We start from the raw sequence: 16,429 nt of genomic DNA on the forward strand, positions 1-16,429 counted from the left end.
CTTTTTTTCCCCTCTCTCTTCTTCTTCTTCACTCACTCTGTGCCCAGAACTGGCCGTCAAACAGTGACCCCTCTCATAGAGCTACTCGTCTCTATCATTGGATCTCATTACAACCTGAGTTCAAGTTAGAAAACTACGCGCCCAAACTTAGCGCTTGGCTATGAGTCTTCAGCGCCTGAGACAGAGCCCCCCTACAGCTAAACTTTTAGTGGGCTCTGCTCGAAAGGAACCAATCCGCGACATGCATCGCCGCGCGCTTAACGTCTTCTGAGACTCTCAGCCAACCACAGCATTTTCGTCTGTCTCAACCATGGCGACATTATCGCCAAACAAAACCAGTTTCTATATTCCCCCAGATCTAGCAGTAGCAGTTCGTTCCAGACCGACTACCTACGTAGTGTCTGCTGGCGTGTCAAGCGATAGGCCCTAGACCCTCTCAGCGACTGGCTCTCAGCCTCTCTGATCAACCGCCCAATGGTCTCTGATGCGACAGTCGAGCCTGAAATATCGTCCACGAATGGGTCGAGATGACTCTCAACGGACAAGGCGGCAAGGCAGTGGAAAGACCATGTCCACGTCCACGAGGGAGAGAAGACGGTTCCCTTGTCAGTGACCTCATAGTTCCATTCTCCGTCTTTGTCTAGTACCCTTGTCCTCCCTCTTTTTCCTCTCCCTCTCCTGTTCTGCGTCCTGTATTTACTGTTCCGTTTCTTCACCTTTGCTGTTCTATCGAACAAACAAAAAACAAATCATATTCACTTGTTCAGTTGACTCATTCCTTTCCTCTTTGTCATACGCGCTGGTTGTGTCTGACCTGCCAACTCATCTGCATATCATCTTGTCTTGACTCCTTAGCATATACAATATCACATTCACTTCAAGACATCCACTCCTTCAACAACGAACCAACACAATCAACCCCAAGAAACTAACACTAAAGACAACAACCAACAACTACACGCATAATACACGTCAAACATGCTTTTAGGAAGACTCCCAACCCCCTTGAGGGTTCTGTTTATTACAGCCCTCTACGCTTCAACATCTTCCGCTCTCCCCGCCAACAGCATCTTCGCCCGCCAAGACACATGCGATGCGGATCAGACATCATGCAACAGCGACATCGCCAACTTTTGCTGTCCCAAGGGCAACTCATGCAGACTTCTCGCTGGCAAGACCACAGCAGTATGCTGTCCCAGCGGCCAGACCTGCAATGTCATTCAACCCATCACCTGCGATATCCGCGGCCAGGACCAGAGAGAGTTCCCCAACGCCCCTGTCAAGACGGTAGTATTCAACCTCGATCTTGAAAAATGTGGGCAGAAGTGCTGTCCTTTTGGATACTCGTGTGAAGACGAGCAGTGTGTGATCGACAAGGATCAGACCAATGTCCCAGAAGGCGCTGAGCTTCCCAATGAGACGTCTACGCCTGTTCCCAGTGCGATAACTACTGCTACGGGGGCTATCGAGACCATCTCCATCAGCGCCGCACCCTCCACGAGCGCTGAGCCCACAGCAGCTGTTGGCTCGGGCAATGATAGCTCAGACAAGGACGGAGACTCAAAGTCCGACAACTCGGGGCCCGCTACTACCTCCATCGTCGGCGGCGTCGTCGGCGGCAGTATCATTCTCCTGATCATCGCCGTTGTAATCTTCCTCTACGTCCGTCGTCAGAACAAACGTGATGCGCAAGGCTCAGAGAAGGGTAGCCATATTTACGGGCACGGCCGTCGATCCACGAGCGATGCCTCGTTCGGAAACATCATCTCCGAGCCCATCAGCCAGCCCAACTCTTACCGTGCCGACTTCATCCTCAAGACCCCTTCAACCCAACGCTCCAGCATTGTGCCTGCGCGCCAGCTTTCCAGTGCTGGCACACGTCTCAACGCCCCACCTCCGCGGATTCGTATTTCTATTCCGAATCCCTTCGACTCACCCAACCCCTCACCCAATGCCCAGCCCAGTCCCCTCGACAATGAAGAGTCTCTTCGACATGGAAACGTTCGGTTGCCCCCGATCCGTGCTATGAAGGGCTCGTCGTACTGTAGTCGTCGACCAAGCACCCCTGAGCTTCAGCGTGAGCCGAGTAGCGAGAATATCAACGTTTTCGCGGACCCCAGCACCATTGTGAAGCCCCGTCCCCTGACGAGAGCGACAACATTCACCGACCTGATGGACGAGGCTGATCTCGGCGCTGTGCGGCGAGGGAAGCCCTACGTCCCCGGAACCACTCCCAGAATCTAGACCTCACTGACCTACACCATTTCCTTTTCGAGCTACACCATTCACGTCTCTCTCTAATGCAACATCCCTTCACCACCATCTGCAGTGCAGGGTGGCAACCTCTCACTAGAACTGATTTTGGGCGTTGCGGATATAAATACTGGAGTAACTGTCGTTTATACCCTGGGCTAATTCAATAAGACCCAAATCTTGTTGCGCTTTAATATTGCAGTGTTTTATGTTTGATAAGAGTCATAGATAGATTATTTAAGAAATGATATGCGAATATTTGATCATCTCGTCTCAAGACAAGTGAAGCAAAAGGAATAGATCAGAAACCAGTCAGCAAGTTGGATCAATGTAGTATCAAAGCTTGTATATGTTTGATATATAACAACAACAGCTAAATAAGTAACAACGATCAAGAAGCACTCACTTTCCGCTAGCCGTTTTTTCTGACTCCAGCGCTCCCATGACAATAAAAAAAAACACTATGCCAATCCGTTGACTGATGAAAGGAAACCTAGCGAGTGAACAAGATGCGGCCCGCGAGGCTCATGCCAAATGAAACGAATTGCACAAAACAAAAAGCGCATTGATTGGGTATGTGCGCCTAATCCATCACGTCCATAAACTTCCTATGTGGTGCCAGCCTGGATATTACCTCCAGTATTTACTCAAGGTAGTCAATTTGCGCATGTTGATGCCTCACATTACGATGCACTTCTTATCCTTCTCTTTCTCCTTTTCCCTCTCTCCAGAGCCAGTCGATATGTCTGTCCAACCTGCACTGCTTGCAGCATCTGCAGCCTTCTTCTTCTTCTTTTTAGGTTTGGCTGACCAACCACGTTTTTTGGCATCCTTGATGTTCTTAGCAGCGCTTCGTTCAGCACGACTTGGCCGGCGATTAACTGTTGGTGATGTCCTAGTTACCGGCACTGGAGGAGCATGCAGCCATGCCGGCACCTGCTGGGTGGGCAGTGGAATGGTGGTGGGCGGGTTGCCTCCGTGACTCGAGGCAATACTGTAGATGGTTTCAAGTCGCTCAACAGTCGGCCTCTGATTCGAGCCAGGTACCGGCCGTGGGTGCCGGGGGATCGGGGCTAAAAGAGGGGTCTCATTCCTTCGCCCAGATACTTGCCGGCTTGGCGAGTCGAAAGCACCCGATACACCCTTAGGAGTACTAATTATAAGAGGTTGATCGGGTTCTGGGCGACTGAGGTTGGATGGCCCTGCCAATAATGAATCGGGCAGGGAGCTTGACACGTACGAACTGCCGTCAAAACTCCCGACAGGCCTTCTTGGGACCTGAAACCCTCCAGAAAGCCGTCTTGGGTTACCCTGGCTAACTCTTTTGCTGAGACTCGCAAGCTGACTGGAACTCGGCAAAGGGGGGAGGCCCGCAATCGATTCATCTGCGGCCTGTTGTTCGGCAGGCGCAGACATTGGGAACGGATACCCATCAGCCGAGGCAACATTTTGCTCAGCCTCATGGCCTGTAACTCGAGGCCAAGTTTGAGCATTCGAGAGCCGCCTCGTCCTAGGGGCTGGGTCTGACCCAATCTGGGCCGTAGAAATGGTCGGTGGCACACTCTCCACATTTACCGCCGGTACTCGAGTACCTGGGCTAAAATGGTCGTAAGTTGAGATATCTGCCTGCACTGGTGAAGGTGACCGTCCCTCCCTGGAGTTGATAGGAACCGTCACAGCCCTGGATGTAAGAGCTGACACAGCAGATGTTATTGATGTTTGTCGTGCCCTGGTTTCAGAAGTTCCACCTGTAAGTTGAGGCGCTTGCTGTCGTGGAGAACGGGGGGGAGTTACGTCGTATAGATCGGCATCCTCATCCGTCTGGGGTACAGGGCTCACACCGTTTTGTGTTGCATCACCAGCCTGCAGTTGATCTCTAGTGGTGTATCCTCGTAGGGGATGTTGGCCAGAGGCTTGCTGTGATGAGTTGTTTCCAGGCTGTTCGTCTTTGGATTCGGTGCCGGATACTCGGTGATCCTCAGACCCAGGACGACCAGAGGCGGATGTAGCATGACCTGGCAGTGCTGGCACTGGAGCTGGAGCGGGAACAGATGGACCGCCAAGTCCTATGGGAGCAACAGAAGGACCACGCATAAAGGCCGGCAAATCGGGGCCTGGGTCCTCCTTTTGATATGGTGGAGGAGGAGGTACCCAATTGTCAGCATCACTCTCATGTGGATGCTCTCTTCGGCCATCAGCACGACGATACTCAATACGTCGTCCATCTGCCGTTCGGGGATGAAGGGATCTGTCGACGGCGGCAGCGGTCGCAGCACGTCGGAGCGTGGTCTGGGATCGTGGGCTAGCATGCGAATAAGGGGCATCTAAAGCCTCCATTTCCTCAATCGAAGGAGCGTCTCCATCTTCACTAGGGCTCACAGGCTCAACGGCTGCCCGATGATTTGTTGGCTGAGATGGAAGCTGACCAATCCTCCGAGGAAGCAAAGGGTCATCGTCATCATTGTTGTGGTCATCGTTCAGCGGCATTCGAGGAACCGCCGGTATTGCTGCAGCATCAGGAGCTGCACGAGGTCGAGAAGCAGACGTAGCAGCCCGAAGCAATGATGATCCGCCACGGCCACCTCGCCTTTGAGCGACAGTACGTCGTCGCACAATGGCGACTTCGGTTGCCAGATCGCGTTGCTCTTCCTCCAGCACCTCGGGATTATCAGTGCCGACCTCAATGATGATTTCTGACTTAGTTCCGTTGCAGATGCCATAGTCAAAGTCCAAGAGCGTAACTCGACCACCATCGACAAAATCCATGTCTTCCTCCTCAGTCACTAGCCGCGGTGCTCCGACCCCCCTTGCGGCAATTACCAGGCGCTCCTGAGTAGATGAGCTACCATGCCCTGCAACCCATTTCACCGTTTTGACTTCCCCATGGTCGGCAACCTTGAAGCCAGAAACAAAGGTGTTCCTTAGCTGGTCGCACAAAATCTGCCATTTGGGCACTCTGACACCTTCTGGGTTATTGATTCGCGTAGATGCCCGTCGCGATGTACCACTCCGGTCACTATTTTGTCTCCCTAGACCAGGCGCTGACCCATCGTTTGACGATGATACATTGTCAGGGACAGCATCCAAGTCCTCAGGTATGCCATACATCCATACCTCCCTCCCCTGAAACCCAGCCGACACTAGTTCACCCCGATATGTCGTAGAAGGGAGCGTGGAGGGAATGAGGCTGGCTTGTGGAGATGCGCTTGGTACGGGTCCCGTAAAGTAAGTGGTGCCATTCCGAAGGTCATCAATTCGAACAGCTCGGAAGGTCTCGAAACTCCTGTCGTAGGTAAAAGTCCAGCTTGCCTCCTCTTCACTTCCATCCTGAAGCAGAACGGCATGACTGCAGTCACGACTGGTGTTTGGGAACAGGATCGACGTTGTCCACAGGGGGCTCAGGTTATCTTCGGACATATGAGGGCCTGGATCATAGTACGGAGCTGTAATTATGACGGTACTAGGTGGCGCTGAATGAATAGTAGTACCGAGAATTTGAGTCCCGTCAAACGAGAAAGATAAAGCGTCGACAGCATCACATTTCACAGCTCTTCGATCAGTGGCCAGCGCACCAGGCCTTAAAGACGATACCTCGATGCCACCTTCATAAGCAGCAGCCAGAACAGAACCACATGGTGACAAAGCAATCGTTCGGGGAGTGTTGTCAAGAATTATAGATCGTGAGCGACGGGGTGGGCTTTGTTGCAAGTCGTATAAGTCGACCTGCATCTCAGTAGATAAGACTGCCAAGAGAGTGCCTTTGTCGTTGATGCAAGCGGCGACAGGCCGACGAAGAATCTTGAACTCCCTCTTGACTTTCAGGTTCAAACCTTGTAGGTCAATTACATAAATCCTACCCGAATTGTATGCCAGAAGATGGTGCCCCTTTGGGGATGCACTGTATTGCATACCCTCGCCACCGGGACATGACGAAGAGCTAATGGAAGTCGAAATAAGCTTAAACGTCGTTTCCCTCGGTCGTAGGTATGCCTGGAAGAGGTTTCGCTTTACTTCACGAGCAAAAAGCCGTCGTAACTCGGGGAGTTTGCCATCGTCCGATTGTGGTGGTGTGGGATGGCTCGCCGAATATGAAGGGCATCTCGATAGCTGATGGCGATAAAGATGAGCTCGTTGAGAAACCCCCCTCCATTTGCGGTTCAGGAGCACAAGAGACGCAAAGCCGTTGGGGTCAGTTTGTCGAAGAATCCTAACAGGGAATGGCAAACGTTAGCACATGATAAAAGGAGAGGACGGCGCTTGTCGATGACACTAGTCGCGCGATACGACCAAGGATAAGTTTGATGTAAAGTTGCGGAAAAATCCTGTATTTACTCACTGTTCAATGATCTCGTCGGGGAGTCTGTCAAAAGGCGGAGTTGGAGAAATGGGCATCTTCTCGATACTGGAGCGACGGACGTCGGCAACCGACGCGTCCATGACGCCTTGTCGCTCTACGGTGGGAAGCCGTCGAGCATATCAAGTCGATGAGTCGCGACTGTATCTAGGAGAAAGCGAGAATGGCGGAGATCGTGTATTGGGGACTGAGTCTTTGTTGTAGAGTCGAATGTTTGGCGAGAGTGAGTCCAGATCTGGAAGCAGGTGTCGGAGCGTGGCTGAGGCTTCCTGTTCAGCTCGACCTAGGCGTGACGATGGCGGGTCCCCTTTTGGTGAAGACTGATGAAAGTTTGGGGGCGATTCGATGTAAGCACTAAGTAGTTGGTAGGCACTTGATTTAGAGGACAAAGCAGGACGCGACACACAAGATTCGATTAAATTGAACTACATTGAAAGAAAAGGATTGCTTGTCTAGTTTGTACATTGCGTTTGCTGATATACCCACCTAGAGGGCTATGGATGATCGGCATATTGCCAGAGCCTAATCAGTAGTCCAGTCGTATTTCCCATATTTCCCCCCTAAATTTGGATGTCCAAGAGTCCCATCCCCAGTTGCAGACATCATCGCCTGTATTAGATCTAGCTACTTACTATACTGTACTAAGATAAGTATGTCGTCCAGCCCTAGTGCATGGACCGTGTTAACGTGTCTTTTTTTTGTAGGATGAGCTGAAACTAAAAATCGTTGGAAAATCGTTAGGAATTGAGAATATCACGTATGACCGTTGTGGAATAATCTTTGACTTTTGATTCTTGTCTGTTGATTTGATACCAGCCCTTGATCCACTTGCCATGACTTGAGGTCAAAGGGAAGGAAACCGAGGGACGACGGAAATGCCTCTCAAACATACAAGCTCTGATAAGTTTATGCTATGCTACGCCAATAATAGGTTATTTGTTAACTAACCATAAGCTTATTATGTGGTATCAGGTTTGTAATTACTACCTACCTACCTATGTATATATCTGTGATTTTTACAATAAATATGACTGGCTAGGTACCTGGTTTCTCTATTGGTAAAGAAAGTGCAAAAGAGTTTCTCATTTTCCATTTGCACCCCCCTAGGTGGCCCACGTCTATCCTTGTCTATGGCTGGTCTAGGACTCTAGAGCATCCTGCAAAGTGAGTAGAATTTGCCGAGAGATAACCTTGTCGTATACGCGTTTTGGCCTCGGAGAATGGATGGATGCGAAGGTCGCCTTTTGAGGGGGCAATGGTGTCCATGAGGACATTTCGCCAACCGCTGGATTAGCCAACGCCAGGCGAGATGGAGGCGTAGTGTTGCAGCTAAACATGCAGGGTGCTTGGTGAAACCCCAAAGATAGGGGAGATGAAGCATTCAACCATGCGAAGTATGGTACTGAACGATTTGAGACAGATGATTTGGAGTCGACACGTTCGTTAGGGGTAGAAACCTGATGGGCGTTCTATCTATTGCCTGTAACTAACGCTTTTGACCTTCAAGGCTATTTCCTACCTATAGTGCCTAGTTATGAAAGGCCTTGTAAAAATTTGACTGTAAGGACAACTGCCAGGTACTGTAAAAATGGTGGAGCAATGTAAGCGACGTCCATGGTGAATGTGACTCTTCCAGCGTCTGCAGTTTGGTACTCTGCCATCGAGGTGACATTTTACGACAGCCACATGCCACTGTCTCACGACCAAAGGCCGAATCATAAGCCACAGCAGCAATGAACGCGCACTCGTCCTCTATTGAAATTTACTGGGACGATCAAACCAGAGGTGACATGTGTTCTTATGTATACTCGCACAGGGGATGTAGTGTATCGGTAATTCCAGTACCATCCCATCCGTTATCGTTCTACATACTTGTAGCACATAGAGAACCATCACGGATATACGGAAAAGTCATTATTGGTACCTTGGCGTCAAGCCATAACATGAGTTATAGCATACCTGAAAGAGGAGAGGCGCGACCAATGCCCTCATTCGGTCTGTTGCACTCATTCAGTATGCAACTCTACCACACGAATTTCTCTCCTTCTCCTGCGCCGTTGTGAAGGGCTTGGTCAGAAACCAGCTGGTGTAACCCGAGTTTTCATGTCGCCGGCCGTATTAAGTAGTGGTCGCTACCTAGGCGAGATCATCTATAATTAGAAATTGGCAACATCTCGTCCTGCCAGGGTACAGTCTAGACTGTTTAGTGCATCACTTCCGATGCCAAGGACAGCGTCTTCATTGCTGATAGACATCAGAAATGCTCTTCAAAGCCTGGAATGGACGAAAAGGAACGTGTTTAGGTATGTGTACATAGTAGCAAGACATCTATGATACTATAGTCAATAGCTGAATATCAAAGCGGTATGTGATCGATACCTTTCTTCACGGCATCAATAGTCTCAAAGGATTGCGGATAAGCAGAACGAGCCAATCCTTTGGCTTGGCACGCTCTACTAGGTGATATGATCGGTGCCCTGGTGGCTGTACTTGGGTAGTAACAGCTTACAATTGGTATCTGACGTGTGATATATCAAAAGTCACTTGCTTTTGTTTCATACAATTTCGCTATCTATCGGCCCCTTTTTGACATACCTAGGGACGGTACGAGAGCATTATACCTTGAGGGGGTTCGGCCTCATTCAATCCATGAATGCAGTCTAATAATAGAGCAAGTTATGCCTACCTCCGGGCATAATCCGGACCATGACCGGTTACCACTGGCTGTCAAAAGTGTCAAGCATTTCGGTTGCGCCTCATCAATGCAGTGAATACGACGGGTTTAATCTGCACAACGGCGCTTCTTACGGGCACGGCCCGCCCCTTTTAGGTAAATCCCCAACCCTAAATCATGATAATTCATCAGTGCATACATACATAAGCCAGTAGCCGGTCACATGTGTACGTAAAGTCCGGCCACTGAAGGTCCGAGCGATTGAATGGAGGAATATTATAAGTATTTCAAACTTTTTTCTTTCTTTTTTGGTGCGCTCGGAACGCACAGACAAAGAAACGAGACCCCTGAAAATTGGGCCAGTCGATAGCCGATGGATGACAGACACGGCACCAGAGGCTGTCAATCAATGTCATCGTTTTCAGCCCTGGGCCTGTCTGCGTGGCCTGGCAACTTCCGCCGCGCTTGGCACAATGTGGAAATGATATGGAAGCGTGGGAAGCCTGTTAGCTCGTAGATCGGTTGCGGGGTTTGTAGAGACAATGTGGAACTCGTAGCTTGCTTTTAGAGCCGGCAGAAATGGTAAGATCATCCCAAGGCTCTCTGGTGTTTGTTTACGTACTATCAACCTCAAGGGATGGAGTTCCTCCAGGACAAGGTCCCTTTGGGCCGTAATCTCTTTGGACCTCGGTATATCTAAAGGCGAGCAAGCCGAGTTGATTGGTCTAAACGGGCATGTGAAGAGAGGGAATACCCATGTATATATCCCCGAGTGTCAGTTTCCTTTGCCATCATGATAACCTGATCTGATATTGCTTGCTCCCTTGGCTTGTCTGTGAGCCACTTAGATATTTTCTTTATCGTGTACTTTCACTATAATCTACGTCATCGAGGTCCGAATTCCGCAGCTTTTAGTCGATCTCATTTGGCAACCTTCCAAGTTGTTGAGTGCATCACTCCCTAGGTCGATATTTCCAGCCCCAACTACTACTACTCTATGGCAAGACACACCCCAACCAATCGTCATTTCCAGTCTGTCTTACCTCCATTTCTGGTAAATTTTAGGCCATGATTATGGGTAACCCCGTTACCTGGTCCAGTGCTTAGGTAGCCAAGGCGGAGACACGGAAATGTGGAAGCTCGCGAGTCAGGGACCAGCACCCAAAAGAAGGCGCCAGCAAATACCGAGAGCCCTGCCAATCCACGGCTTAACGTCCCCCACCCAAAGACCGGCCACCCCCACAGACTGGCCACCTCATTCTTAACCTAGCTACCTAATTTATATATACTTTAAATAGTTATAACTCTATTAATTTAATTCTAATTAATTTTAAACTAATATTAATTAATTTAGAATGCCTTCTTTTACTAAAAAAGATATAAGTACTGCACTTTAAATAGTTATAGATAGTATATTAGTAAATAAAGTAACTAAAGTTTATAGTATTAACTATTTTATGCTTTAAGGTTAAATTAAAAAAAGTATAATACTAAAAGAAGCCTAAAAACCTTACTAAAAGCTCTTTAATATTTAAGAAAAGAGTCTTTAAGACTAAATTATTATTTAAGCTAATTTAGGATGCCCTATATTATATTAGTAAGTTAGAAAGTTTATTAGTAAGATTGCTATCTATAATAGCTTCTTAAAAGGCATTAAAAAGAACTAGTTATAGGGCTTTTTAAGATAAAATTCTAATATTAAGATATTAAAAGGTAAGAAAATTAACTCTAACTAATATTATAGAGCTTTTTTTAAACTAATAATATTAGATTAAGAGAATAAAATAATCACTTATATCTAGGTAAAACCTCGGCAAGATGCTAGAAGTTAAGGGATTTAAATATAGAATTTCCCCTCTTCTAGAAGAAAGATAATATATAAGTTTTTTAAATAATTAAGAGTCTTATTTATAAGAAAAACTACTATAAGTATAACCGAGAAGGAAAGCCTAATGCTCGCTAAAGACATTTAGAATAATAACCAATTAGATAATTAGGCTTAAATCTAGCAATAAGTAAATTAGCTAATATAAGGCCCTAAAGGTTAAATTAAAAAATAAGGATCTATAGGCCTATATTAACCTAACAGCATCTAATAAGCCTACCCTTAAGGTAGTTATATCTATACCCTCTAATATATTGGCAGTAAGACGGCAAAGCGCTATAGCTGCCAGAGCGGCAATTACTATAGAAGTATTATCTTTATTAATATAAGAGATAGCTATATAGGAAGTTAATTCCCCTATTATTAAACCAGATAGAAATTATATTAAATATAAAATATAGACTTAATAAATACTATATCTTATAGAGAAAGATTACTAAATAGTTACTATAATAAAGGCAATATATAAGATATATCTAAAGAACTATAAGGACTTAAAGAGAAGGATATTTATTATTTAAGATTAGGTACTAAATATAGTAAATAAAGGGATTATAAGGCATTATTTTTTAGAAGATAATACTCTAGCAGAATAGGTTTAATCTCTCTATAATAAGTTCTCCTTAATATAAATAGAGTAAAAGCAGGAGGCTTATTAAGTATATAGAGAAGTCTTAGTAAAACCTATATACTAAAGATATATAACCTATAAAGGAGTAAGTAACTGGCTTAAGTAATAGAGGACCTTAATTAATAAAGCCTAAAATATAGGCCTGTAAGAGGCTAAAGAGGCAGATTAGTAATTTTCTAATCTTATTATAGCTTTAAGGTTAACCCTATTAAAGTTATAGGCAAATGCCTATAGTATTACCTAAATGAATTATATTTAGTTTAATACCCTATCTATTAGTATAATAGTGGCAGATATTTAGCTAGCACTAGCATTATAGCCAGATATATAGAGAGCTAAAGTAAGCCATAAAGCCTTTCTAGTTAAATAAGGGAAAGAGGCTAGAGAAGACTAAAATACCTTAAGGAAGCCTAGGTAAAAAGAGCAGAAAGAAAAGAAGTATTCTTACTAAAGATCTAGTAAAAATAAGGCAGGAAAATATAAAGTATATAGACTAAGGCATACCTTATTAAACTGTTTTTATACTTTCCCTAAAAAGGCTTATATTAAGTTTAAATTAGTATAGGCTCTTACTAACCAGGCATAAAAAAGGATAGATAAAAATAAAGAAGGTATAGCTAATTAAGTTAGGAAGCTAAAACTAAAAGGATTAGCCTAATTATATTTAGTTAGCTTCGCTTAGCTAAATGCAGGCCTAATGGTAGCTAACTATTACTCCCTAAATAAAAGTATATTATTAAATTCAGGAGTAACTATATATATATTTAGGGATATAAAGTAAATAAAAAACCTTAAGGCAGTAGCCCTTAAGGACTTCTTTTAGTTAGAAGTAATATAAGTCTTAATAAAGGGATACAGTAAAGCGCAAATTAAACTTAAGTTAAGTAATAGTATGCTAAGAATATTATAACTCTATAATATAGCCTTATACACTATATTAGCCATAAACCTAATATTATTTATTAAGTTAAGAAAATAAGAAATTTAGTAGGATATAAGCCTAAAAAATAATTATCTATAGCATTTAAATAGAAGTAAATTTAATAAGATCTTAGAGATTAAAGGGCAATAAATACTTAAATATAAGCATTCTCCTTAAGACCTAGAACTAATATAAGCTAGACTAGTAGTAAATATACTTCCTATCCCTCTAAAACGGCATATATATATAATATAGACTAAAAGAAAGCTATTAAGAGGTAATACCTTAATATAATACCTAAAGTTAGGCCACCTAAGGCCAGAGGCTCTTTAATGCCTAGCTATATCTGCAAAAGGAATATAAATAAAGTTAGAAATTCTAATAGAAATATAGTAAATAACTACAGTTAACTGTAATATATATAAAGTGGCAAAAGCTTACCAACTGGTATACTATACTTCTTAAAAGTCAGTTTAAGTTATAAGTCTAGAAGATTAAATAGCTATAGACTTCTACCTTATACTACTAGGATATATAGGCTATAGTTTGGTATAGATATTTATAGATAGAGCATTAAGGTTTACTTAAGACTATTATATAACTAATTAGATAACCCTTACTATCCTTTTAGCACTAAAAGGCTTCTTAAATATAATAGAAATACAGTACTTTAAGAAAGTAAAGGTAATTAAATGCAATAATAAGATTATAATAACCTATCTATAAGTATATATTAAGATAGTTTAGTAAGGAATATAATATAAACTATTTGCTTTAAATATATAGGCTTAAAATAGTAATATAGAAAGAGTAGCTATAGTTATTATCTAGAAAAGTAAGGCAATAAGGGCAGATATAAAAATTCTAGAATACCTCTAGCCTAAATTAATAAAGGTAGCTACCTATCTCTATAACTATATATTATTAGTTTAAAGACAGCATAAGTCACTATATAAGATATTCCACTTAAAGTATATAACTAAGCAGTTAATAAAACCAGACCTATTATACCTTAAAGTATATAGATATAAAGCGTTTATACTAATAAAAGATATATAACTATAATGCAACAGATTATATCATTAAACCCCTAAAGGGTGGATTAAATACCTAATAGGATATATATTAAGTAATTCCTATAGGATCTAGAATCCGTTAAATAAGAAGGTATTCTCAATATAAGATATTACCTTTAATAAATACTAGTGCTTTAATAGAAACATGGCAACCCTTTAAGATAACCTACAGGCCAAAGACCTAATAGCAATAGAGAAACGAATTAAGGAACTAATCTTACTTTAGCAAACTTAGCCTAATCTATAGTAAATATATCTAGTAAATAAAAAACTAGATAAAATTACTAATAAAAATATAGAATTTATAAGCCCTAAAGCCAATAACTTAGCAAAGGCAGGCAAGGAATTAGAACTATATATCTAGTTTAGATTTAAGCTACTACTAATACCTCTAGAATTACCTCTATTAGGTTTCTTTTATATAATAAAAAATAATCTAAAGGTAAAGAGGGATAGTAAGCTAATAAGTAAAACCCTTATTAAGATATAAGTAAGAAATTGTATTCTATTTAATATAGCATTCCTAGCAGGAATACTATAGCATAAAATATATATAGGCACCTAATAGAAGACCTAAGGTTATAAGAGTTAAGAGAGTCTAGCCAGCTCTAAGAACTTGCTAGAAAGAGGGAGCTTACCTTAGCCTCTAAACCAATCCAGTGCAGGAAAGCGGGAGGCCTAAAGGGATAGAATAAGCTCTGCACTAAACAAGGAAAAGGGGCCTTATATCAGTATATATTAGAAGCTCCTAGAGAGGCTCCTTAGTTTATATATTAATATAAAAAGTTATCTATATCGAGATATAATCTAAAAGGTAAAAGAAGCTTATTTAGAGAGCTATAAACTCTCTTAATTATAAATAAAAGTAGCTAAGACTACAGTAAAGAGTCACTAAATACTTAAATATTACTAGGTATATATCTATAAGTTAGATAAATATAGAAGATTCCTAAAAATTAAGGCAAGATTAATAGTCTAGAGAGACTAACAGGTAAAGGATAGCTAAGATATATATATAGCTATACTAGCTAAAATATCTTTTAGGGTTCTAATAGCAATTATAACTAGATTTAACTATAAGATACTCCAGTATAATGCAGTTAATACATTTATATAATTAATATTAGATAAAGATATATATATAAAAATGCCAATAGGTTACTAAAAACCCGGTATAGTCCTTAAGCTACAAAAGGCATTATATAGACTCTAAAGGTTACCTCTCTTATAGCAAAAACACTTTAAGAAAGGTCTATTATATATGGGATTTTGCCGAGTACTTAGTAAGGACTGTTATTAGGTTTAAGGCAATATAGTATTTTTCTTCTATATAGATAACTGTATCCTCTGCTACCTGAAGGAATAAGAAGAAAAGGCAAAAGATTTAATAAAGAAGTTGCAAGAGATATATTATATTGAAGGAGGCAAGACCCTATAATGGTTTTTAGGCATTAAGGTCGTAAGGGACAGACCGAACTGTTACTTATGGCTCTCCTAAGCTGTATATATCGATAAAATGCGATAATTACTTCTAGACCCCCTACTAAAATATAGAGTAGTTATCCTAATGGCATAAGAAGAGTTATTACTATATACTAAATTATTAAGCCTAAAAAGTATAAATAGTTACTAATAGAAAGTAGGTACTATTATATATACTGCAGTAATAACTTGCCTAGATATTGCCTTTATAGCTAGCCGATTAGTAAGATTTAATTAAAACCTAAAACTATAATATTATAAGGCGGCAGATAGAGCACTATAGTATCTTACTTAAGCTAAGGACTTAGCCCTTTAATTTAAAAGTGATAATAACTTTACTGTTAATAGGTTACTTATAGCCTTAAATGCAAGCTTTGCTAATAACTTAGTAGACCGTTAAAGCTTATAAGCCTTTACTATATAACTATTTAGAGAAGTAATAAGCTAGTAAGTAAATAAGCAAGATACTATAATAATATTTACTATAGAGGCAGAATTACTTGCCCTATTACAGGCAGCCAAAGAGGCTATCTTTATAAGCCAGCTTATATCCTTATTATAAATCAATCTAGAAGATAAGATCTTTCAGTAAGGCCTTGCTAAGCTACTAAAGGTAACTATTTAATATAATAACTTATAAACTATTTAATTAATTAAAGAGGAATTAGTTAAGCTATATATAAAGCTATAATATATATAGATCTATAACTATTAGCTAAGATAAAAAGTAGTAAATAGGACAGTAAATATAATATATATTTTATTAACTTAGCTAATAGCTAATAGCCTAACTAAAAACCTTACTAGTAAGAAATTCTAAAATTTTCTTAAGTAACTAAAGTTTACTAAAATTATAGTAATTAGATAGTAGATAGAAATTATTTTAAATTAAGTTATATAATAGAATAGATACCTAAAAGATTTAATTTAAATTTATTACCCCTAAAAAACCACTAAAGTATAAAAGGGGTAAAGCCTTAGTAAATACTTATATAACTAATACTAACTATATAATAAAGACTAGAGAACTAAAAACCCCTAGCTAAATTACTTAAGGGTATAGGAAGGCTTGGCAGCGCCTTAGTAATAGGCAGGAATAGACTAGCCAGAATAACTAATAGAAGTAATATTAGTAAAAGCAACTAAAACGTT

General features: G+C 41.8%; 2 protein-coding genes; one reads left to right on the top strand and one right to left on the bottom strand.

Moving 5' to 3' along the window:
* Positions 1-978: 978 nt before the first annotated feature.
* Positions 979-2,244, top strand: FFUJ_02786 (uncharacterized protein; the record flags this gene model as incomplete). The annotated part of the gene is made up of 1 exon (XM_023574558.1): positions 979-2,244. One exon carries the CDS (start codon positions 979-981, stop codon positions 2,242-2,244), a length of 1,266 nt encoding a protein of 421 aa, XP_023427892.1.
* Positions 2,245-2,931: 687 nt separating this feature from the next.
* On the bottom strand, positions 2,932-12,381 carry FFUJ_02787 (uncharacterized protein; the record flags this gene model as incomplete). XM_023574559.1 has 3 exons in its annotated part: positions 2,932-6,460; positions 6,590-6,704; positions 12,375-12,381. The coding sequence occupies 3 exons, from the start codon at positions 12,379-12,381 to the stop codon at positions 2,932-2,934; spliced, it is 3,651 nt and encodes a 1,216-aa protein (XP_023428790.1).
* Between the last annotated feature and the right edge of the window lie 4,048 nt (positions 12,382-16,429).

This window comes from Fusarium fujikuroi, chromosome FFUJ_chr03 (assembly GCF_900079805.1).
Source record: "Fusarium fujikuroi IMI 58289 draft genome, chromosome FFUJ_chr03".
NCBI lineage: Eukaryota > Fungi > Ascomycota > Sordariomycetes > Hypocreales > Nectriaceae > Fusarium > Fusarium fujikuroi.